The following is a 25946-nucleotide window of genomic DNA, read 5'->3' as shown; positions in this document are numbered from 1 at the left end:
TTAAAATGGTGGTCTATTTAGGTATAGACATTCTTTTATGTTGGTAAAGTTATTGCACACAAATTTTACATTAAAATTCTTTATTGCAATACAGACAGTGTACTGGGATCAAAATTAATATAAAGTAAGATAAAGTATTTACAAATGTGTACATCGATAGCTGCTCATCGATAGCATAAACACAATAGACCCTCTAAAAATCAATGTATTCTAAGTCTTCAGCAAGAAGGCAAGCACCCACAACATTGGTCAGGCACCTGCATCAGTTGGCAGAGGCTGTGCTTTTGCCTCTGGAATACTAAATCCTCTAGGATGGCATTTATAGAATTGAGGAAAGAAGGGTTTTTTAAAGTTTTTGTGGGGGAAGGAGAGAAAAGCCTGACTTCACCCATCTTACTGTCTGTTGCAGTTTCTAGAGTTTTATGATCAGAGAGATTGCTTCTTCCAAAATTCACCACATCTGAAGCAAATCAGTTTTAATAACTGTAGGTATCTTAATATTGGCCTTCTGTGTACAATAAAAGTAGTTCTAAATGAGTTAATTAAATACAGCTGAAACCTGCTTAATACAAAGTCTTAGTGAACAGTGATTCTTCCAACATGAAGTTTTTCATCAGGTGTTGTAAGCAGAATTCTATTATATAAACAATAGCAGGTGCATTCCCAAGTATTTCAATAAGTGTATTCTTTCTGAAGGTCTAGCAATCCTACACTATCATGAAATTAACCAAAATCCTTAAGTTCCCTCCAGGTATTCACAAGGGATGTACTATATAAAGACATGATCTGTTCCTTTTGATGCACAGTTCACTTCTCTAATTGTTGAGGAGTACTAAAAGCTTCATACACATTAGCAGCAAAGTCTTTCATTTGTTCCATCATCAACAGGTCCTGGAAGAAGATGAAAGTAAAAAATAACTAGTTTAAGAACCATCACCTTTTCTTGCTGAAGTACTTACACATGGTTAAACATGACAGAGTCTGATACCAGAAAGTGTTGAGTTTTTTACTCAAATATGAAAGTTTGTCACATTTGAAAAACAAAATTGTGATCAGAATTGCCAAAGCAGTCTGATCAAGAGATCATTCTGCATTTACCACCATCCTTCTCTTCTCTCCCGCTCCCCCTACCCTCCCACTGACAACAGCAGGTGGCAGGGATAAGAGAGAGAGACTGACCTTTTTTTGGGAGAGGGAGCCTTTTCTTAAGTGGCACCAATTGTTCCCACTTCTGAAAAGAAACTGAACTAAAACTCATCACATGAGAATTGGGCAATACAGTTCTGATATAAAATGTTGCATTTAACAATGAATATTTTAGCAGACTTGGGATACTTTTAAGATACTAAGTACAAAGGCTTCTTACCTGAATAAAATGACTAGGGGTTTCACTGCACACCAAATGGATCTGTCCATTTATGATGGGTATTATCTTTGCCAAAGGAAGACTGACACTGGAAAGACTAGAAGGAATAAAAAACACGTAAGAGGCAGGCATAAGCCTCCTTTTTATATTGAAAAACTATATATAAATTCTTTGGGATTGTTATAACTCTGAAGAAGTCACTTCCATCTCTTTTACCCTTGAAAGAGTAAGTTTCAGATTTGCATTGTGTGTGGTTTTAAGTTTACTTATTTGTTCTTTATCAGGTCTTTTGTTAAAAGCACACATATAGAAAACAAGCACAAGAAGCAGCAACTGGATCTGTTGGTGACTGTACTCCATTCAACAACATAGGTGTATCACATGTAGCAAGAACTATAGTTCAACCAAAGTTTGTACCGTTTGTATCACTAGCTATGTCAGTTTGCAGTCCCATCCTCTTTCAAATACTATTGGAGGTAGCGTGAGGAGTCAAGTAGGACAGATGGGAGATTAATAGCAATCCAAAATAGTACAGTAATTGTATCCATTTAAATAAATTATATTTAAGGGGACTATCAAACACTTTTAAATGAATTACAGTTCTACTTTTGTGTTATTGACAATGATAATCTTTTTCCCATTTGAAAATGATTTTTTAGAACTGGATGAGTGTGGAGTTTTCAAATAAGGTGTTTTGCCATTGATTTCAGTGTAGCCAGGATCTCACCCAAAAAGTACACATATTTCACTTTCATCTTACTACTAAACATATCAGAGTAATAAAGCCCCTCCATATGCCCCTTTCACAGTCCATCTCAAAACTCAATCCTGCACTGAAACAGATCTTTGTAAGCAGACCCCTGTACACACGTAGAGCCTCACTGAAACCAACAGGGTTCTCACTAGGTGCAGGAGTTTGCCTATATGTCCTCCAATGCAGGATCAGGGCATAAAGAGTGTGTTATAAGGGAAGTGCAATTAAGTCAAGCTCTCTTGGAAATGCCCACAATTTATCTATTCTGTTAAGTATTTCAGCTATAAAAATGACCTCATATTATTCTATGGTTTCAGAGTAACAGCTGTGTTAGTCTGTATTCGCAAAAAGAAAAGTAGTACTTGTGGCACCTTAGAGACTAACCAATTTATCTGAGCATAAGCTTTCGTGAGCATAAGCTCACACACAATGCAAATGCATCCGATGAAGTGAGCTGTAGCTCACGAAAGCTTATGCTCAAATAAATTGGTTAGTCTATAAGGTGCCACAAGTACTCCTTTTCATATTATTCTATGTTTATCCTGTGTGTGGGTTTTTAAATCCACTTTGCCTTTCAGCATCCATTCTTCCAGGAAGGTCCTATTCTGTATTCAGCACACTCCAATTATTGTACAGTTCTGTGTACTCTGACTGTATTATAGATGGAACGTAGTTCAGAAGGGGTTAAACTAAGCATCTGGCAGTCAAGGAGTGAAACTTCATATCAGAGAATGCTAAAACAAAGCTTTATAAGGAGGATGGAGTGTGTTAAGAAGTAGGGGATTAAAAACAGACAACGGAGTCACAACAGGGATGAGTCTGGCCCAGTGGTTAGACTGGAGGACTCTGAACTCAGGGTTTGTAAAAACTATTGCTAAAATAATTATCAGCATGCTCTAGCAGACTAAGCATGGGATAGAGAGCCAAGAACTCTGAAGTTCTAGCTTTAACGCTGCAACTGACTGTGTGGGACCTTTGTCAAATCACAGCTTATACTGCTGTTTTCTCACCTGTAAAATGACAAAGCTAGTACCTCTCTACCTCACTAAAGTGAGTAAAATCCTAAAATCCATGTTTGTTTATGAAGTGCTAGAATTCTTCTCATCACCAGTTACTTCCATTATACGGGGCCATGGTATCTATAACCATGTGCAGAGATTCCTGTGAAGTCAAAAGCATAATCAAGACAGAAAACACGTAAAATATCATCAAAGCAATATTTACCTATTTACAGAGCCACTCTGACATAAGTCCTGTTCAGTGGGTCTAAAGAACTCTGCCATGTTGTCCAATAGTCGACTGAATCCCCTGTTTAAACACGTGCTCAAAACTGTACTAAAATCTGGGCTGTAAAAAGAAAAAGTTTTTAAAAATTGCTGTTCTGGTTCCTAATATGTAGTTCTTCACATTTTTAAAATACACCCATAGGCACCCCATCAGCAATCTGGATGCCTATCCCATAAATTAAAGGTTACAACAGAGACAAAGGACTGCTCAAAAATATATGTTCCTCAGCCCACCAAACAGATGGTCTTTGCAGCATGTCCAGAAGATTAGCAAGTATGGGTTCTGGCAGACGCAGGTTCCAAAAAGAAAAAAAAAAAAAAGGTCACAGAACACCCTGCCAGTGGTTCCCTCTTATTTCTATTGAGGCAATTCCACATTGAGCACCAGTGCTGTTCTCAATTGAGGCAGTATACCACAGAGAGAGTAACCAAGTCCCAAACCGTTTAGGGCTTTACAGGTTATAACCAACACATTGAAATCCACCTGCAAGCTGAATAAAAGCCAGCGCAGATCAAGCATTTATCACTAATACAGGAGAACTAGAACTTCAATAATCATTCTTACTTAGTGCTAAGAAACTGTGGTGATGGGCACAATAAAATCCCCAATACCTCTCGAAGATCAATGAGAAGAACAACCTGCCCATAGTTCAGTGCATCCATATTCAATTTCTGTCAACATTTTCAATGAAAAACCCCTCACTTTTATAACTCCCTTGTAGAAGAAAGCATTTAATGCACTGCTAAAACCCTGCATAAAAAGGTGTCAATTGGAATCCATTTAAAAATAGAATCTGAAAATGAAAATTAAGCCCAAATTTCTGCACTTTTACGTACGAGTAAGAGTGGAGGAAAACCACTGATTTCAATGAAACAACCCTGGAATTACACTGATCTAAAAGAGAGGAGAAGTTGGCCCAAGTAATTGCAGAACCACAGAAAATGAGGGGGAAAAGACCTGTTGTATCAGCTTGTCAAGAAGATTATTTCAATAATCAAGAAGATTATTTCTTCTTGCAAGTATATTTTCTAGTGATGTGTCTAGTAATGTTTACAGTGATTAATCAATTTTTTGTTTTTAAAAGCTAAAGCTTGGTTTTTCGAAAAGGCCCAATGAATTCAGTATTCAAATCCCACTGAATTTGAGCACTCAAGCCCCTTAAGCACTTTTTAAAATGGCAGCCTAAAAGCCTTTAGCTCATTAAATTTTAATACAGTATTAATAATTTAAGGGTCAAATTTTATGAGGGGAACCACCAGCACCGGTACATATATGAAAATTGCAATTATTATAAAGATTTTAATGCTAATACAGGTTCTCTCTATACCTTTCCAACATATCTCTGGTTTCATTAAGTAATTTAATAGTAGCAACATCTCTTTCGGTAAGTCCACAGGCCTAGAAAAAGCAAACAAAAACATCCAATTTAATAGGAACTCCATTAGCAACTGGAATATAGTTAGACTACAAATATAATGGTCTAGTTTTGAAGTCTCTGTTGCAGAACCAGGTTGGTGTTCCTCTAGTGTTCATTTCAAAAATTTAGTAAAATGGGAGTAAGTGACCCGGGGACCGCTTGATACCAACTGGCAGAGTGCACAGGGGGCGCAAAGTGCTTTACAGGGATCCCCTGGGTCAATATCTGTAGTTGACAGACGGTGGCATGTGAGATCTCTAACAAGAGCCAGTAGTAGCCTGCTGGTTGTCATAATCATTGCAACATGTATGTACAGATATTTACAGAGCTATGTAGCTATACTGAAAATTATATTCACAATGTCTTGGAATTAAGGCAGGTCGCCAGAAAGTGACATATCTCAGAAATGTTCCTTTCAGGCAAGAGGCAAGACACCTATGTCCCTGGCCATTTGCGTTTTGTGTATTATATACCTACATGAATACTGAATCAGGTGCAGATTGAGAGATTGCAAAATCTACAAGAACAAACAGCAGGGGAAGTGTCTGGTTTATGAATAAAGACAAAGGTATATCTGTTCCAGTATATATTGGAGCACAAGACGACATACCGAATCCTTCACCTAGGAAACAACTGACAGTGTTCTAGTCTCACAAAAAGCGTTGCAGCCAGCCTGGGCTACAAAGATTTTAGGTGAGCAATACTTTATTAGACATGAGAGTATCATCTTAAGTAAGTCTAGGCACTAGAATGTGTGTTATGATTTTATTTTACATGTAACCATCTGTTTCCAATACTACTACTTGCTGCTACTTGAATCTCTATGCTGTGTAGATAGACTTATACAGTAGAACCTCAGAGTTACAAACAAAGTTATTAACTGGTCAGTCAACTACACACCTCATCTGGAACCGGAACTACACAATCAGGCCGCAGCAAAGACCCAAAAAAAAAGCAAATACAGTACAGTACTATGTTAAATATACACTACTACAAAAATAAAGGGTAAGTATAAAAAAGATTTGACAAGGTAAGGAAACTGTGCTTGTTTCATTTAAAGTAAGATGGTTAAAAGCAGAATTTTTTTGCATAGTAAAATTTTAAAGCTGTATTAAGTCAATGTTTAGTTGTAAACTTTTCAAGGAACCACCATAACATTTTGTTCAGAGTTATAACCTCCATCCAAGGTGTTCGTAACTCGGAGGTTTTACTGTACTTGAGTTCACTATAAAGATATCTATGTGCTTTGTGTAAAGCAGAGGTGACCTGAGGTGGAAGTGGTAAACTGAAGTCCATGGTTTGTTTGAAGGAAGCAGTGGATTTGTAAATACTGCAAATGTCCAGTGGACATGGGGCTGGACACTCCAGGGAGATGCTGGGAGGTCTTGGGGGTTGGCGTATGCCAATCACTAATCTGTAGAGCGACAGTGAAGCCAAGAGGGCAGTGCTTGTGTTGTCAATGGCCAGTAGGGTTGGGGAGCTGACCCATGGCAAGCACAGACAAGGCTTCCTCATGCAAAGGGTAGGCAGCCTCACAGCGAACATCCCATGAGCAACCAAAAATAAGGATTAAAACGTAAGAGCAACAGGGAAAAGGGAGAGAAGTCAAGCCAAAAATGTAATAAGAAAATCATTGTAACAAACGTCCAACTGGAAACCAAGTTTTAAATCGTGCTTATCAAGTCTCTTTATAATCTCTGTGTTCGCAGAAGCATTCACTAATTTTATCACTGCCGTTTTCTTTCAGAAAGTTTTCTGGGAAATAGAGTAACTTAGCGAGATATTCGGTATTCCTTAGCCCTCTAAAGTTGAAATAATTCAACATGTTTATATTTAGTCATTTAACATGAGATGAGTATCTTATCACCCCTTCTGGGGAAAGTTTATTCCTTAAAACTAGTTTTATATCAAGTTAAGAGCTAAATCTCCTCTCAGTGCGAGATGTGGATTAGATATGTAACTATGATGCTGGCAAACTTCAGAAAGTTTGGAAAACTGTTTTAGTGAAACAACTGATTGCCACTGAAGTTTTCTTCTCCTCTCTAACCTTTGTTTCTTCATGCTGGAGGATGAAATTGACATTAGAATAAAAAGCAATTCCGTCTTAACTCTTCTAGTCCATACATTACATTGCCTAGATTAAAGAAACTAGGACACTTGACTTAATGTGAAATAACTGGCATTGGCTCTCATTAACGGTATAGTTATCATGCTACAACAATAATGTGGTACACAAAATAGAATAAAAATGATGCACATAAAATTAAACAAGTACCTGGGCGGCTAATGGGTTTTCTTCATCTGGCATCATATAATGACACAACAGAGATCTAGATCCAATCTTATCTGAGTGGGACAAGTCTTTATGCTGTTCTATCAACTTTCTGATTTCTTTAAGTTTCTGCTCCAACTCCAAAAGAGACAGAGTATGTTTAAGAGAAACACTGTGGAAAGAAAGGACCAAAATGTTAATTGCAGAGTCAACAACATAGATTTCATTTATTTGCTTGTGACAAAATTACATTCACACAACAACAATCACCATTTTTAGATACTGATCAACCCAGAAATCTGTTGCAACAAGCTAAGCCTGCCAATGCACATTAATAGATAAATCAGACATTTTCAGATACTATTTTCAAATAATAAAAAGTTTCCTCATTTTAGTATTTTTACCCCCCGACACTATTTGGAAGCAACTACCAGGGAAAAGATAAAAAAAAAGTCACCTTTACCTTCCAAAAACTTTCTGCACAGCTTGTTTAACTACAGTTATTAACTCAGTCAGACCTATGGGCAGAAAAAAGGTACCAAAAATTATTCAAGTCTTATTTGTTGAAATAGTGCATACAATGGCATGATATAAAAATAGTAAGTTTACAAGTGTCATACCATCTCCTAGAAGGTGTTGAATACTTGATAAATATTGCTGTTGGACTTCAGGGGGAGCTAGAGGTGTCTGTAAAGAAAAAAAAACCCCAAACAATTTAATGATGTGCCAGCCACTAGTATAGATTAATGCATGAGTCCTCCTCCTTTGCTTTCATGTAGATTGTAGTCATTCTGGATGTGGATTTTACTCTCCCGAGTCCTTCAACACCATATGTGGGTTCCCCCAGATCCTTCTAATATCATGCATGGGCTTCCCCAACTCTGCCTCACTGGTGAGGCACCATCTTTCTTCCAGACCTCAGTAGTTTCACAGCATGGAACAGGGTAGGACAAAGACTTCCTCAAAGGAAAATTGAGAAGAAGAGCTAAAAATGTCTTCTGCGGCACATCCATTCTTTAGCAGCAGGTCATTCCGCTCATCTTTCCTCTCCCAGCCTTGTGTAGAATTGCTATACACAAGCCTGAGCAAACGATGGGAGCAGGCAATCTAATTTAGCAACCCCTGCCCCACCGGGGACTTTGAGGAACAGCAGGATTGCTCCTATGTGTCCTAGCACACCCAAGAAGAGAACCTCCAGAATAAATCAACTCAAACCAGAGCTCACAAGCAGACACGCTGGAGGTGGGAGATGACAAGTCTCTCTCAGACATTCATCCTTCTCCAATAAAAAGGAGACCCTTTATTCAGGGTATGGCTTCTGCTTCCTTCCATCCTAAAGGATCCTTTTACCTCTCCTCTAAAAAGAGCTTTCTGCAGATAAGCTCCCTGATCTTTTCCCCTCCACTGTATTGTAGGGACCTCTTCTCCATCCCTAGTGGCAGGAAAAACCGCATCCCTCATTCACCCTTTGCTCAGATAGGAATTCTCCTGAAGAGGGCAAGCTAGAGTTCGAACCAGTCCCCTCTCCACCTTCCTGCTCCTCAGATCACCTCAGGAAAGCCACTCTGATGGAATGGGGTAACATCAACTCAAGTCTCATAAAAGCCTTAAAACTCTCTGTAGTGAAACAAATTCTCAGGACATGAAGCGGAGGCCATCTGCTTTGCTCCAAGGCAACCTCTCAGACTGGATCCTGCCAATCCACTCCACTCCTCGGAAGATGGCAGAAACAGAGAGTGCTTCTCCCTCTACACTCACCCTGCCCAAGAACCTCCTTAGATTTTACCAACTGGACCCTGACTTCCACCACCTCTGGCTGCCTTACTGGAAAGTGGATCCTCCTAAGCCCCCAGGCCTGTCTCTAGAGACCAGCATGTCCTTCATGACTCTGGAAAGGAAGGTGGAAGGAGCGGTTAATAATACAGAGAAGCACTCAGATAACTATTAATGCCCACATCTCATGCTTTTAGAGCAGCCACTCAGTAGCTCACTGAGATCTTATCTGACACCCTAGTTGGACCCATTTGTTCCTGTTGGTGAGAGCCATAACACAGAAAAGAAAACCAAATCTCTTACCGTGCTAGCTGTTTTCCATGATCTAGCAACACCAATGAGAACATCCAGTCAGGAAGCCTCAAGGGACAACTGGAGTCAGGCAACGTGACTAGATAGTCAGTGTTGTAATTAGCCAATCAATTTTTCTTCAACTGTGGGAGACTGTAACTTGGGGCAGCCTGCCTATATGCTGGGAGGAACTAGGCATGAAAATCCTGCACCTGGATTACCTACCACAGGCTGATTTGTCCATACTGATATTGCTATATCTCAGGCCTGGTCTATGGCGTGGGGGGGAACTGATCGAAGTTATGACGTACTTAAATCTACTTACCGCGGTGTCTTCACTGAGGTAAGTCGACAGCTGACGCTCTCCCGTCGACTCTCACCCTGGTGGAGTACTGGAGTCGACAGGAGAGTGCTCGGCGGTTGATTTATCATGTCTAGACTAGACGCGATAGATCGACCCCAGCTGGGTTGACTGCTGCCCATCAATCCAGCAGGTAATGTAGACAAGCTCTCAGAAAATTAATAAGATAAGTGTATTTATTTGGGTCTTTAATAACAAATAACCCTCTCAATTTGCACCTGTGTTGCTTAGAAAGGGTGTTAGGTGAGGTTATTAGTATTTTGTTCAGCCCAGTTTTAAGGGTTTTAAGCAACATGACTATCACTACTTCCACTGAGAGACTATTCCATAGACTAATACATCTCTCCGCCAGAAGAGTTCTCATACCCCGACTCCTGATTTCAACCTAAGTTTTCCCTTCCATAATTTCATCCCAATGTTCCTGGTTATATACCCTTTCATCTCTCACTGAATAATTTCTTTCCATGAATAAATACTTACCGTGCTGTTTTTGCAGATTGCCGCATTATCCAGGTAGATGTAACCACCAATAATATTTAATTGGACTCGCAGAAGAACTACAAGCATACACGTACTATACACAGCTACAATGCTTCTGGTAAAACCTTAAAGAGGAAAAAGGAAATAATTTTGAAGTTATATCACTAGGAGGGCAAAGGAGAGCATTCTCCAGAGCTCAGTAAGTATCAGCTTTCATTTTTACAGTAATTTTTTCATGTCATTCCATTTTTCATTCCTTTTCTTAGATCACACACCACTCAAAGAAAGTTCACAACCAAGATGATCACATAAGTCTAAATATGTACAGTAGTGATAGCTAAAATGCTTAATAATATTCACAATCATTCACTGTAAAACATGCTAAATTACACTATTATAATTATTTGCAAAAAGAAAAGATACTGCACAAGTTACCCAAACTATATGCACTTCCAGCTGATTCCTTTTATTGGGCTAATATAAAATGCAAAATGGGGTGTTGTATTGAAATTTCCATTCTTCATTAGGCCATGGAAACGGATTTAGAACACTACATTAGACTTCATCATGCAATTCAGACAAAGGCAGCATAACAGCAGCCTGGGAACAAGAAGCAGCCTGCTAACTACCTAGGATTGGGGCTGATATTGCTTAAGAAAGGAAACGGGAACCAGCATTGGCACTGGAGCAGCCAGCCATGAGCAAGAGAGGATGTCTGGATGGAAGGGTACATGAGGCAACTAGGCAGTAAGTCTGCTTGAGTAGCAAGCAATAAGAACATGAGAAGAAAAGGACTAGGAAACAGGGAAGGAGAAGGAGGGGACCAGATGAACAAAGTAGCATATTTAAGAGAGCTGTAGAAGAGAGACAAACAGAACCAAAGGGAGTGGAAAATCAAACAGAAAAAACAGAACACCACATGGTAGCTAGGAGTCAGGAAGGGGTATTCCACCTTGGCCCAATGGTATTTCACTGCACAACTATTCAGCTATGTATACACTATGGCATCCTTCCCTTTCCCTCTACCCCAAAACACGTACAATGATGAAACAAGGGGCTCCTATGGTATGACTGGTTACTATGAACTTGAGAAAAAAAAAATCAACAGCTGATAGCATGCTTCTCTCAAGTCAGTGGAGAAGTTTTGCTACTTAGGGAGTATGCCATCACCAAATGCCATAATTGGTTATGAGATTACTCAGTGCATAAGCAAGGCCAGGTTTGCATTTGGAATGCTATCATATTGTCTATGGAGTGACAGAGACATAAAAAAAAAACACTAAGCCATATGTCTATTGGACTGTCATACTTACAATACTTTTATATATGGTTGTAAGACACAGGCAACCTGATTAGTTCTATATGCTCAGTCTTCAGTTTGTTTGCAGGATGAAATAGTGGGATGAGATTCCCAATATTGGAATCCTTAATCACTGTTGGATGTTTGGCATTGAAGGCATGCTCAGAAAAGTTCAGCTGCCTTGCTCTGGGTATTTTATTCGTAAGCCAACTCAATACACAAGGCCATATTTTATGATCAGCTAAAAGCAAGGTATCCAGCTTCATGACGACAAGTACAAACAATATAAAGATACACTAAAAAACTTGAAAACACGTCAGATAGACCCAGCAACTGGGAAGTAACAGCCCATGTTAGAGCAAGGTGGCAGCAGTTTTGTCATGTTGTCATTAACTGCTTTGAAGCAAGGCACCTTAATACCTTATATGAAAAATCCGACCACCACAGAGCAAGGACACAACAGCTTGCCCCGGTCGGTCATGGACAATCTTGTTTGTCCCACATGTAACTGTGTTTTCGATTCTCACATTGGTCTGACCCCACATATATGTGTTTGCCTATAGAGTTTGCTGAATCCTCATATGTTGACACTGACATGAGACTCTGTCATGAGTCTGGGCTTCAGCAAAATCAACAGCTGATCATATGTACAACTGGACAAGACATTCTAGTAGCAATAATGTATTTTTTTTTTATTCAGGTTCTTATACTGCGCCCATCACAGTCATTTCTGAGCACCTATTTTGGAGATTCTTCACAGTGGTGCAGAAGGTGTGGCATGCATAGTTCTGCATTGTTATTCCACTCTTCTCAGATTTTCATGAGGGTCTAACAGCCTTCCAAGGCTCAGTGAGATACTTCAGCTTGGCCTCTGACCCTACGACTTTCCAAAGAGATACAAAACTCTTATCCGTAGCACCTTTCTGTGATGACTTATACTGTATAATGTTGCTATGAAGTGTAGTACAATAGTGACTATATAAACAATATTTGCTGAAGCAAGAGCAACCCACTCCTGTGCACCTAAATGGATATGTATATTCTAAAAGGGGAAGACAAAAGAGATATGTTTTTTTAGGATTATGCTACAATAGTATGTACATAAAAATCTTTCATTTTGACTTACTTATTATCTTTAAATCCTCCCATATTTCTAACTTGTTTGGTGGCCTATTGGGAAAGAAATCATGAAAAATGTTAAAAACATTTACATTCAAAGAGAAACTAGAAAGTATTAAAGAAACTAAAAGAAATAAGAGTGTTGTAAAGCAAGTTAATACAACTACAATAATTACTGAAATTAAGTTTGTGCCCACCCACCATCATTTGTTTGTAGTTCAGGAAGAAGTGTGTCTATAATAAAGAACGACAAAATCCTGGAGGTTTTTCAAAACAACTTTCATGTACCAGATTAATTTTTTTGGCAATTTAGATTCTGTAGCTCTATTATCTGGTCTGAGTTCATAAGCTTAGTGACTCAATATTTAAAGAGAAAACCCTGATGATCCAGAAAGCGGTGTTGGTGACATGGGCCCAGATCCTACCATTTGTTTCACACAGACAGACACCTATGCCCACCTGGAGTCCCACTGACTTAATGGGGCTCTGGGTGGGCACAGTGCAGTGCACTGCAGGACCAGAGTCTCAGTGGTCATATTCCTTCTTTCAAGTCGAACCATTGCCAAGTTTGGCTTTATGGCACAGTTGATGATTTTTAAAGATGAAACTGAAGCTCGAAAGATTAAACTGACCAGACTTACTAAGGCATGGCACGGCACGATCTTAACACACTGAAATATCAGAGAGATGATGTATCCTCTGAGACACCTGTGGAAAAGAAAATGCCACTCCCACTTTTTTTTTTTTTTAAATAAACAGGCATGTTATCCTCAATGTCTTGGCCAAATTTAACCCTTATTTATTACCTAAATTCTTCCTAATTTTTCATAAGATAATGTAGCCATGCTTATTTTTAAGCATTGCTGATACAGAATGCCTGTTGCGTTCCACTCCAGAGATGACAGCATTTCAGTGCTGTATGAAATGATCCCTGAAAATAATCTGGGAAGTATTTTGTAATTCCTTGGTGTGAAAGGTTACATAAATATCGCTGTTTTTATGTAGGAAACAATGATCTACTCTTGAGTCAGGCTGGAAGAAATTCCAGTAAGATAATAAAATTTAAATTATGATTTTTGATCCCCAATTAATGGTTCTTCATAGATCTGGCTCTCAACACTTCTGGCCATTTTCATCCTTTTGGAAGGAACACAAAGAATTTTGGTATTTGTTTAAAATATCAATCAACTGCTCAGTTCTCTAGTAAAGATAATACAACAGACTGAATGAAATAGAATAGGCTATCAAATCTATGACTTTGGTGGACAGATGGAGACACAAAAAGAAAAGGAGTACTTGTGGCACCTTAGAGACTAACCAATTTATTTGAGCATGAGCTTTCATGACGGCTGTTACTCTGAAACCAGATGGAGACACATTAAGGAAGAGACAGAGGAATGCTATGGCATATGTAACAGCAACTCATTATTCTCTTTTGCGAAGTATAAGTAAGTATCAATAATTTTAAAAACTATTTTTTAAAAACATTGAGGAAAAAAAATCCTATATAAAAAAACCACATACTAGAGCATTCCTTTAAGCCAGCATATTACAGGGCTTGAAAATATACTTGTTCTATTTGTATATAATGAGTACAAAACTTTCCATGCCAAATGGATATGGAAGAGGAACCAATGCTATCAACCTTTGCAGAACCTATGTTTTCATCTAAATATAACACCTATTTCTAGAGCTCGTGATTATAAAAATAACCTTTCAATGTAAACTGATGTGGTCTTCTTAAGTCTCTTAAGTCTCCAATATCAAGCGACAGAAGAGTGAAAACTGAACTCAGTCATGCTAGTTTTCACTGTTGCTACTCAGAAGCCTGTAGGAGGCATGTCATAAATATAAAGGGAAGGGTAAACCCCTTTGAAATCCCTCCTGGCCAGGGGAAAGCTCCTCTCACCTGTAAAGGGTTAAGAAGCTAAAGGTAACCTCGCTGGCACCTGACCAAAATGACCAATGAGGAGACAAGATACTTTCAAAAGCTGGGAGGAGGGAGAGAAACAAAGGGTCTGTGTGTCTGTCTATAGTCTGTCTTTGCCGGGGATAGACCAGGAATGGAGTCTTAGAACTTTTAGTAAGTAATCTAGCTAGGTACGTGTTAGATTATGATTTCTTTAAATGGCTGAGAAAAGAACTGTGCTGAATAGAATAACTATTTCTGTCTGTGTATCTTTTTTGTAACTTAAGGTTTTGCCTAGAGGGGTTCTCTATGTTTTGAATCCAATTACCCTGTAAGGTATCTACCATCCTGATTTTACAAAGGGGGATTTCTTTATTTCTATTTACTTCTATTTTTATTAAAAGTCTTCTTGTAAGAAAACTGAATGCTTTTTCATTGTTCTCAGATCCAAGGGTTTGGGTCTGTGGTCACCTATACAAATTGGTGAGGCTTTCTATCCAACATTTCCCAGGAAAGGGGGGGTGCAAGTGTTGGGAGGATTGTTCATTGTTCTTAAGATCCAAGGGTCTGGGTCTGTAGTCACCTAGGCAAATTGGTGAGGCTTCTTACCAAACCTTGTCCAGGAAGTGGGGTGCAAGGTTTTGGGGAGTATTTTGGGGGGAAAGACGTGTCCAAACAGCTCTTCTTTTGTACCTTGGAGAAGTTCTTTTTTTGTACCTTGGGGAAGTTTTGACCTAAGCTGGTAAAGATAAGCTTAGGAGGTTTTTCATGCAGGTCCCCACATCTGTACCCTAGAGTTCAGAGTGGGGGAAGAACCTTGACAAGGCAGCAAAACTGACCAGAATCACATAGACTTTATTCTTATTTCTCTGGAAAGCCATAGTTAGCAGCAGAAGCAAGCACTGGAGTTGTTCACTAGGGAAGACAATGTAAAAGAGCAGCTTGGAAGATGGGAGGTGTTGAATAAGGAATACAGTGGCAGACCACTTTCCTGGTCACAACAGCCAGGACTGCTCTGGTGTGGGAGAGGAGACCAAGATGGAACCAGAATACTCTGAGAAGAAGAAATATCAGATAGGAGCAAGTTTCCTAGGAAGACTGAGGAAATTTTTTCCACAGCAATGCTAAAAAAAAAAAGTGACCAGCTTTTCATATTTCAGCAGACTTACTAAGGCATGGCACAATCTTAACACACTGAAATATCAGAAAGATGATGTATCCTCTGGGACATCAAGAACTGAAATCTCCATTTCTGCTCCTTTTCATGGTTCAAAATAGTAGTGTTAGGAAATGGTGATCCTTTCTATCTGCCTGCTATGTACTCTCTTTCCCTCCTTCAGTCTAAATGACCTCTCACAGACTGAAGTAGTTTGATCCCTCTCTGCCAGAGGAGAAGGTGAGAAAGCATCCCTGCATCTTTGGGCAGAGCCCAAGAATACGTAGCTACTTGAAAAACTCCAGCTTTATACCCAATCCAGTCAGTTACTTCATCTCATGAGCTGTCTCTCCACAAAAAAATAAATCTCACAATCCTACATCCAAGCAAAATGAAATTCAATGCTTCCTCTGCACCAGTGAGCTCAATAGAGGCAATTGATCAGAATGTACCCTAACCTGCATCATTATCCAAAAAGATTATTCATGCTTGCAAGCTACTGTACAGAATCCCTGATCGTCTTAATATCTGTGATCCGGCTGCCCAGCTCTCTCCATAAGAGATTAGCAATTACATGCAACATCTGAATTCAGAAAATTAGATAAAAACAAAACTATATTACTACCTGGCCTGCCCTTTCCCACATCCACTGCCACTGCATGAAGAAAACCAACTCCATTTCACCAACATCTCAGAGCTCACTTACATTTTGACCTGCAAGCTTATCAAAACAATCACCTATTAGATGAGGGATAGCTCAGTGGTTTGAGCATTGGCCTGCTAAACCCAGGGTTGTGAGTTCAATCCTTGAGGGGGCCATTTGGGATCTGGGGCAAAAACTGGGGATTCACCCTGCTTTGAGCAGGGGGTTGGACTAGATGACCTCCTAAGGTCCCGTCCAACCGTTGTATTCTGTGAGAAACAGATCAATTTTTATAGAAGAATACACACTACAGTGTATGACTTCAGCTACTGTGCATCTTTGCCTTATAACAAAGGACACCCAGGACTGTAGTCAAACTTGTTTTGCTGATTAGTTCAGGACATGAACCTGATTGATTGCAGAGTCCCTTAATTATAAATATTTACTTAAAATTTTCTTCAATACATTTCCATTTTAAAATCATGGTTTATTGTGACAAAATTACTGATTTAATATACTGTATAAAATTAACACATCAGCACTGAAATAACGTAGAGTGTTTTTCCACTGTTTTGGCAGTTGACAACTACAATTAAGATACTGTTGGAACATCTACTATAAGTCAATTGCTTAGGGGTTGATAACCATTTTAAATAGCATTAAAAAAATTAGCAAGCGACTTAACGTAACTAAGACAGACAATGACTAGTTAATCAGTTCATTAAGGCTGAACTTTTGAAAAAGCCTTTCCAGATGCTTTTTCAAAAAACAACAGCAACTTTTTTTAAGTTGCCGTGGTGAAATTTGGTAGCTACAATGCTTTCCTTGTAGCATTAATGTAAGTGAAAGCATCTTCTGATAGTAATGAGGGGACTGGATAGGTCAAAACTGGCTATATGCTGTGTAGTTTTTCCCTTGTAGGTCACTAGTTTCAATACACACCAGATCAAATGTAAAGAAGTCATTGCCATGTGATGGCTGTTCAGTAGCCTAAATTCAATGGGTTGGGAATCACAGCCACAAAAGCCATCACCACAATTGGTAGAGGTATGTCCCTAAAACTGTGCATTACTCATTAGTGTAGAACGTGCCCCTACCTGTTCTACTTTAAATTAATTTCTAATACCTCACTTCTTCCATGTGAGATTACAATTGGAAAGCTATCGTGCATACTTTTCACTTTTCATGCCTGACCTTGATAAGAGTACAGAAACATTTTTACAAATTCACTGTAAGCAACTCATTGAAAGACTCACTGTCCTGTTTCAGATGGGGCCTGATTCTGTAAGCACTTTCTCTGCAGCAATTCCACATGTTAAGTGCTTGAAGCTAGGGCTCTTAGACTAAGTGCTGTAGGGCAAGGATCTTTTCTTCTAATGTTTGTGAAGTGCCATATACATGAAACTACATACTTAATAAATAATCATTTTATTATGAAATAATGAATACCATTACAGACTGTCAATTCAAGGGTCTAGAGAATCAACATTTCTCATGCTCTTTAAACTGCAAATGCATCACTTAAAGCCCAAATCAGGGAAAATTTGTGACTCAGAATCAGTTAGCACATTTTTTAAGACCACCTGCAAAATATTCTTACCTATTTTTCAGTAAAGATGTCAGGCTCTCAGAATTCAACTGATGCATTAGGGCATCCTTCAGTGTTGGAAGCATTGACAGCACTATCATTAAAAGAAAATAAATTGGTAAACAAAGAAAAACAACCAGCCTAAGTGTGTCCCTCTCTCCAACAGTCAAGAAAATTCATTTTTGTTTCTTAATTTACAACATACCTGGTAGGTGTGTGTGATTGGAGGGAAGGACAAGATACACAGAAGGGGCTGAAAGTACACTACAGCATGACCATAAGATCTAAGGTTTCCAATCATAGTTTAACAAAAGCAAACATTAATTCAATAAGTCTTGTGGAAATCAAACTGGGGTGGCCACTACCCATCTGTTACCACTATTTTTAGATGTTAAGGCAGGCCGTTTTCAGGTTACATCAAAAAAGAAACAGTACAGTCAAACTTACTACGTCATTTTAACAGTATGTAAAGTCACAGGGATGGTTTGCTTCAAAGAAACCCTGGCTTGTTCTGTTTACTGATTGGGAACTCCTATTTGTGCAGGAAGAAACAAATTTGCACCAGCCCATCTAACTGCTCATATCAAAGCCTGATCCGCTTGTCTAGGAACAGGCTTTACAAGAGCTCCAGCTAGAGTATTTCCTACTTCCTAGAGTCTGCACTTGCCTGCTGTTTGCTAAGTTCATGCGTCTATAAACCTCAACTCCAGGCTAGTTCCCAAGTTAGCTATATTTTGTGCCAGGCTTAATTGGCTGATCAAGTTAGACTTTTGTTTCAAGTCCTCCTTTTTCTGTCTCTCAGGTACTTAGATAGCCTCCCTTACTGTAGTATCTGAGTGCCTCACAGTCTTCAATGCATTTATCATCACAATGCTCCATGAGATGGGTAAGTGCTATTATCCCCATTTCACAGATGGGAAACTGAGGCATTGAGCGACTTGCCCAAGATCCCAGAGGAAATCAGTGGTTGAGCAAGAAATTGAACCCAGGTTTCCCAAATCTCAGGCTAGGACCCCAACCATTAAGGCATCTTTCCTCTTTTTAACCGATTCACAATTGAATACTATGCTACCACACACAAACTACAAAATATAGTTCTTAGGGCCTAAATTATTATAATTTATGCTGCAGTAGAATTTAAAGTATGCCAGGTACTTTACAGACATAAGAAAACAGTCACTGCCTCAAAGAGTTATGAACCTGAAAGAAAAAAAAAAACTGAAGGAAGGTGATAGAATGGAACCCAACACAAGCAAAGTGCTCAGAAGGCCGCTTGCACACAAACTGTTAGTGCCACTTGTGTGTCATTATTTTTACAATATAAATAGGAGATATCTAATTATTTGATATATAAAATCTTAAAATGTATATTGCAGCTGGGCCAAAACTAAAATTTGGCTTTCTTCAGTGGAGAAGAAAACACTGATCTTATTTCTAAAGAGGAAGGATGCTGCATATCTGCGAGATCTGTTTTATATTTAAAACAAGAAACACATAAAAGGGATATTGGGGGCCAACTTCCCTTCTTCTTTGAAGATTTCAGAGCCAAATTCCTATCCTGTTAGGAGGATAAAATGAAAGACAGACACGCACAGTATATAATGATAATGCACATAGAAAGAAAAAAAAAAACCCTCAGAGAGATGGTACTTAGTTGGGGTGGATGAGCAGGATAAATAAAACCTAATTTCCTCTGTAGAGTCAACCCAGCCCTATGAAATGGAAAAGTTTTTCTGCTGAGTTAAAAGGAAGTCCAGACTGCTTTCCAAGCACCCTTGGTATCCTCAATCACTTTCAGCAACTCAGGGAGCCGTTATGCACTTCAAAGGGGAAAAAAGAAATGCTGCTCCACTCCTGTGCTACATAAATAACCTTGAACCACCTGTGAACAAATAATTCCCCATCTCTAAAGTATAGATTATGTTGTAATACAAGAATAATCACTACCACCTTAATGTTCCACCTTTTAACTGGTCTATCTTCAAAGTTAGGGAATTATTAAACTGCAAAGTTTCTTACTGGATGTACTAAAGGTTATCTGCCAAGTTAATTCTATGTAACTTAATAAGTGTTTGTTTATATTATTAATCTTGGTGGCTTGCTGTAAATCTACCCGCCCCTTTAGTTTGGCAACCACTTTATTCTTGAATAAGATAGTGCTTAAGGACCTTAGAGAACTCGAACCTACAAGAACTGTAATCTATATTATTATAGAGCCCAATGATACTATTTGAACTATGCCTTTATAAGACAATTATTCAACACTGATGCTTCTGAGTTCTAATTAGCTGCTGTGTTAATTTTCTCCTTCCATATTGTGGGTTTAAATAAATCCCCAAAGGATTCAGTCCCCAAAGGATTCTGTTTATCAGAAAAATGTATTTGCTTGCCTTACCTGTCATATTGCAGGTCCTCTGATTACTTTCAAAATGATACTGCCTTCGTGCTTGGGCAATATATTCAGCTGCTTCTCTTTCTTGGATTTCTTTAATTTTCTTCTGCCCGTATTTTCCCAGTAGGTAGACTCCTATAAAGATATACATTTTTTTTAAAATAACAAGCAGATTTACAAAATGTCATTAAGCTCCTCCTACTTCTGCCCCTTTGTTCTGTTTTACTACCGACCTCTCTCTCTTTATTTAACAAAACCACATCATCATATTCTTCTTCAAGAATCTGGGTATCAACTATTTGGGGTCGAATTTTTCCACAGTACTATTAAAAACTAGAACTTCAAGTTGAAATAAAATGCCAGACATAATGCTTTGAATTTACGCAAGAAATGTCTTCCAAGCAGAGAGTCCTCACAATTTGACAATGGGGCTTCTGGTGCTACTGCAATGCAGTAACTCCTCACTTAAAGTTGTCCTGGTTAACGTTGTTACGTTGCTGATCAATTAGAGAACATGTTCGTTTAAAGTTAGGCAATTCTCCCTTATAATTTGTTTGGCAGCTGCTTGCTTTGTCCACTGCTTGCAAAAAGAGCAGCCCATTGGAACTAGCTGGTGGGGTCTTGGAATGAGGGTGGACCGGCAGCCCCCTTATCAGCTCCCCGCTCCCCTAAGTTCCCTGTGCAGCAGCCACCCAGCAGGCTATCAATTGCCGGCAGTTCAGCTGTCACTTCCCCCACTGCCATGTGCCGCTCCTGCGAGCCTCCTGCTTGCTCTGCAGGGGGGGGTATCAGGGTGTCCCCCTACCCACCCCATCTCCACAGAACTGGGGGGAGACACGACAAGGCTCAGGACAGAGGGAGCTTGCTCACAACAGCTGCTGTCACAACTTGCTGATCTACTTAAAAAGGCAATGTACTTACAGTGCGGTCAGCGTACTTAAAGGGGCAATGCGCATCTCTCTCTCTTACACACAGGGTCTGTCTGCCATGCTGTCTCCCCTCCCTCCATTTGTGCTGCCTTGGAGAGTGTGGGGCTACATTAACAACAATGTGTTAACCCGTGACGGCTCAGCCGAGTACTAGTTCATCATTTAGCAGTAAGGCATTCCCTCGGAAATATCCCACACTCTGACTTCACCACCTCAACCAACCTTCACAATCATCATTGCTGTGTACAGTATTAAATTGTTTGTTTAAAAACTTACAATGTGTGTGTGTTAGTCTTTTGTCTGCTGAAAAAAATTTCCCTGGAACCTAACCCCACCTCCCCTATTTACATGAATTCTTATGGGGAAATTGGATTCGCTTAACATCGTTTCACTTAAGTCACATTTTTCAGGAACATAACTACAACATTAAGTGAGGAGTTACTGTACAAACAACAAATATTTAAAAAGACTGGAGAATGAAAAGCAGACACAATGCAAGAGTGTGGTAGAAACAAAGGGTCAGTGAGAAAAGTTAAATGCATAAAACCCAAAGAAAGGGGGAAGAGAGCGAGATACAAAAGAAAAGAAAATGGATAGCTTAATTTTAGACAAAAATATTTTGTTTAGATATTTGTATGAGCCTGTTAGCAAAAAAAAGTCAGAAATAAATTCCTCAGCATCTGAAGGTGTAGATGAGTCCTAATATACAGAAGTGATTAAATCTCTAACTGGGATGAAAATCACAAAGGCTATCAACCACTTGTGGGCCTGGTCAACACTAAATATTTTGGTAGACCTGGCTATGTTACTCGGGGTGTGAAAAATCCACACTGCAGAGTGACACAGTTAAGTCAACATAATCCCTGGTGTAGACAGTGCTAGTCAATGGATAAATTCTTCCATCAGCCTAGCTACTGCCTTTTGGGGAAGTGGATTACCTACACTGATGGGGAAAACCCCTACCATCACTATAGGGAGTACATATACTCAAGAGCTACAGTGGTGCTACTGTAGTGTTTCAAACGTAGATAAGCCCTTATTGGCTTCAGGGATCTGCTATATACAACACATTGCAGGATCAGGGGCCTAAGATAACCAGCAGCTGGGATCAAGAAGAAATCTCCCTTACCTTATAATATTGTAGTATGGTACAATTGGCAGAGGACACTATATAGGGGTTCACTGTCCACTGAAACATCTAGCACTGACTAATGGCAAAGACAAGATTCCAGACTTCAAGGGAAGTCCTGCCCTATTCCTGCTATGCTTCTATTAAAAAGACTTTGAGCACTTGTTTCATGTCATGACATTGACAGATTTAAGTAACTTTTCCCCAACTGATCAATGGTTAATGTTATTTTTATATTCATTGTACTTGAGCTTGGACATGAACACCACCTCAATCTTAGAATGTTGAAATTTCCTAGATTACCAGTCAAATTGATGTTTTAGAGGACATATATGGATAAGCATCACTGCTATCTGACCACATACATGCGTTTTTCTACACTAATTCTCTTCATACAGCTCTTCTCATTGGAGAGAATCACATAACAGTACACAGAACAAGTTTAGATATTGACTCAAAATTCCTCTTGATGCTACAGTGCACTTACAAAGCTGTATAATACAAATCTACACTTTTCCCCCCCAACTGAATCAAGATTCACAGGCTACAAAGTAAATATTTGAAAGAGGAAGCAAGTTACTACTATAAACCCGAACAGTATTTAAGCCCTGGTCTACACTAGGACTTTAGGTTGAATTTAGCAGTGTTAAATCGATGTAAACCTGCACCCGTCCACATGATGAAGCCCTTTTTTTCGACTTAAAGGGCTCTTAAAATCGATTTCCTTACTCCACCCCTGGCAAGTGGATTAGCGCTTAAATCGGCCTTGCCGGGTCGAATTTGGGGTACTGTGGACACAATTCGACGGTATCCCAGAGTGCTCTATTGTTACCGCTCTGGACAGCACTCTCAACTCAGATGCACTGGCCAGGTAGACAGGAAAAGAACCGCGAACAGAAAACCCCCACTGAGATAAATGGGTCAGTTCACATGTCTCAGAGCTATTATTATTATTGTCATGCTGTATTCATCTCCATGGGATGGTCTGATCCACACCCTCCCACCCCCAAGCACATCCTATTGAGATGAAACACTTCACACCTCAGTAATCCTCCTATATTGCTGATTCCCCTAGCTCTACCCTATTCCTGAAGTGTGGAATATGAAGCCTGGGGCTTCCATCCACTTCCCCTTGCTCTCTCCAGCAGGCAGATATGCTCCTCACAGCCCATAGGTTATCATTTTATTTCCTTCCCATTGCCCTTCCATTCCTACAGGTACAGGTCAGCTCGACCCGAATCTTTAGATCTGACCCGAGCCTACCTGGACTGATCCTGAGAGGGCTGAGTCATTTACTAACCTGACCCGGACCCATTCCCCCGAAATGGAGTCAGCCACCTCCTGTCTATAGGGTCAGTGCAGCAGTGGATGCTTGTATCAGTGGCAAAAAGAACAGGAGTCTGTGTGACTGGCTCCTGCTGTCTGCCACCACTTGCTGAACCGACTCCTAAACAGACTCTCGCTCTGCACTGCAGGCAGCTGGCAGGAGTAGGGCAGGCAGTCGCCACTGTGCCAACCCCCCCATACCTCCAAAGGGTCCAGTTTTTTTCCCCCAATTGATCCAGCCCCAACACTTGTAGTCAGGTCCGTTGGGTTTGGGTTGGGTTACAGGGCTCTACTATAGGGGGAATAGAGGAGCCAGGAGGAAGGCAGAGCTGTTAGCCAAGTGGCTCTGAGACGCCCTCTTGGTATAAGGCCCAGGTACAGGCAGCGATAGCTCTGAGATGCCCTCGGGAAGCAGGGCCTGCTAGATCCAGCTATATCAAAGCTGGCTCAGGTACAGCTATGCTTGCTGCAATCACACCTCCCAAGTGTAGCGTAGACATGCCCTTTGTGTCCCAATCTGCCTTGACAGATGTCTATCTTTCCAGATAAATACAGAGCCCTGTGGGGACACAACACATGGGTACAGTAAAAGAAACGGTTAGTGTGCTTATAATTGATCACTTGCTGCCAGGTATTACCAGCCCTTAACGCTTGCCTTAAGGACTCCATCTGGAATAACACCCACACTTACCTCTGCCCTGTAGCGTACTGTTAGGTACGCTACCAGACAAGCACAAATCCCCACAGCAGGGACAAATTATTGCGCCTAACTAAACTCTGTATTTCCTGGTTTTCAGACATTTACTTATAGGTGCATTCAACATCGTGGAAGCATACATGGCACTGCCAGTCAACTAAGTTTTGGGGCAGTGTCTTTTCCAAGACTGGGGCTAAAATGAGGATATGGGATGTTTTTATCAGTGATGGCAAATGTGCATTTCAGCTAAATACACAGCTAGCTTACTGAATTATTGCAATAGTTAGTACCTGTAAGGATGATACAAAATATGTAATGGCTTTCCAATGTTGCAGTATGAATTTTGTTAAACTATCATTAAAAACTTAAATAATTCAAGGTATGTGTTGCTTTCAAGGCCTTCAAATTAATTCAGATTTATTAGCAACTGAATGGGCACATCCTAAAAGTTTTATTGATATTGTTTGCTTCAGCTGATCCTCTTAGTTTCCCCACAAGCAATAGGGGGACCATGGTCCTTGGTAACATTTTAGTAAAACTCAATCACTATGGAAACTAACATGGTAACAGGAGGAAAATATTTTAAAATACTAGCTGCCTCACTGGCTACTGTGCCATCATCCTCTCCACATAACTGCAAAGAATAAATACCATGTAAAACCCAGATCTGTCTGTTGTGCTTCTTAAAACCACTGATTTTGCATCCCAAAATTATTCACTTTTATGCATTTCATTCATTCATATAGTTTTCAGCAACCCAATTAATCAATTTAAGTTATTTTGCCCCAAAAGTTATATATGAGGTGTAAGCGCAGAGGAAGCATGCCCATCCGACATACGCAGCAATCATTGACCGGCGATATCCCCGAAGCAGGAGTGTCGCCGGGGCTGCAGGCTGAGCCGAAGGGCACGGCCAGAGAGGCAGCAGATTACAGCGCGCTCCGTGGGGTCCCGGGCAGCCCCATTCCCTCGCAGGGGGCGCCGCGGGGGCTGCCAGCGGCGGGGTGGGCACGAGTGTTTCCCGAGGGCGCCCCGATCTGAAAGCGCCCCCGGCCCCGGCCCCCCCACACATGGGGGACGGCGCAGGGCACGGCTCGGGGGGGGGGGGGGGGGCTGTGGCTCCCGCACCGGCCTCCTACAAAGGGGAAGTGCCCGGCGGGGAGAGACGCCGGGGAAAGGGGGAGTCCGGGGCGGGGGAGCGGCTCAGAGCGGGAAGGGGGGGGCGGGAGGCCGCGGCCCGGGTCGGGTCACTCACCGCCCAGGAAGGTGCCCAGGAAGAGACATTTCTTCTTGTGGCGCTTGAGGAAGCTCCACAGGGCTCCCAGCATCTTGCCCCCGGCCCGGCCGCCCCCAGCCCGGACCAGCCGAGAGAGGCCGCCGCCGCCTCAGCCCCCGCGGGTGCCGCCGGGCGGGGAGAGGCGGCCGCGCAGGCACCGACACGCCCCCCAGGCCGCCTCCCCGCGGTGCCGCCGCCGCCCGGCCCCCCCCGGAAACAGCCGCTTCGCGCGCCGCGTTCCGGGCCCGGCCGGCGGGGGATGGAGGCGGCGGCGGCGGAGCGCTGGATGGACCGAGCCCTGCGCATGGTGAGTGCGGGGCCGCCGGGCGCAGGAAGCGGGGGCAGAGCCCGAGCTGGCCGAGCCCCCGGCGTGTAAAGGCTGGAGAGCGGCGCTTGTTGTTATTTGTAGCCCCCGGGCACCTAGGCGCCCCCCCCCGCCTGGTCCCCACCATGCTCGGCGCTGGACGGAGCCAGGACAGCG

General features: G+C 41.0%; 2 protein-coding genes across 5 annotated transcripts in view; one reads left to right on the top strand and one right to left on the bottom strand.

Moving 5' to 3' along the window:
- Positions 1-63: 63 nt before the first annotated feature.
- Positions 64-25622, bottom strand: PEX3 (peroxisomal biogenesis factor 3). Its single transcript, XM_048844351.2, has 12 exons — positions 25445-25622; positions 20112-20243; positions 17729-17810; positions 12428-12471; positions 10002-10126; positions 7717-7783; positions 7560-7614; positions 7100-7268; positions 4735-4805; positions 3345-3467; positions 1367-1463; positions 64-891 (listed from the first exon to the last, which is right to left on the bottom strand). Exons 1-12 carry the CDS (start codon positions 25515-25517, stop codon positions 808-810), a joined length of 1122 nt encoding a protein of 373 aa, XP_048700308.2. The 5' UTR covers positions 25518-25622; the 3' UTR covers positions 64-807.
- Positions 25623-25634: 12 nt separating this feature from the next.
- ADAT2 (adenosine deaminase tRNA specific 2) overlaps positions 25635-25946 on the top strand; it is a 35693-nt gene continuing 35381 nt past the window's right edge. For 2 of the 4 annotated variants that reach the window (XR_007355793.2, XM_048844356.2), the window contains exon 1: positions 25663-25772. Coding sequence is in view for 3 of the 4 variants with exons in the window: in XM_048844356.2 (XP_048700313.1) it covers positions 25725-25772 (48 nt within the window). In the remaining variant the exon portion in view is untranslated. Of the gene's footprint in view, positions 25773-25946 lie in introns of all 4 variants that reach the window. The other 2 variants (XM_048844355.2, XM_048844357.2) reach the window with 2 other exon arrangements.

Source organism: Caretta caretta, chromosome 3 (genome assembly GCF_965140235.1).
Source record: "Caretta caretta isolate rCarCar2 chromosome 3, rCarCar1.hap1, whole genome shotgun sequence".
Classification (NCBI taxonomy): Eukaryota; Metazoa; Chordata; order Testudines; family Cheloniidae; genus Caretta; species Caretta caretta.
Note: the sequence above shows the minus strand (reverse complement) of the source record. Positions and strands in the feature narration are given on the sequence as shown.

Bases quoted from the DNA above. Each gene is read 5' to 3' on its own strand.
- PEX3 (XM_048844351.2), bottom strand. From the start codon at position 25,517: ATGCTGGGAGCCCTGTGGAGCTTCCTCAAGCGCCACAAGAAGAAATGT. The intron at 12,472-17,728 runs GTAAGAATATTT...CTTTCCCAATAG, and splicing joins ACATCTTTACTGAAAAATAG to GCCACCAAACAAGTTAGAAA. The intron at 7,615-7,716 runs GTATGACACTTG...TTCTGCCCATAG, and splicing joins TCAACACCTTCTAGGAGATG to GTCTGACTGAGTTAATAACT.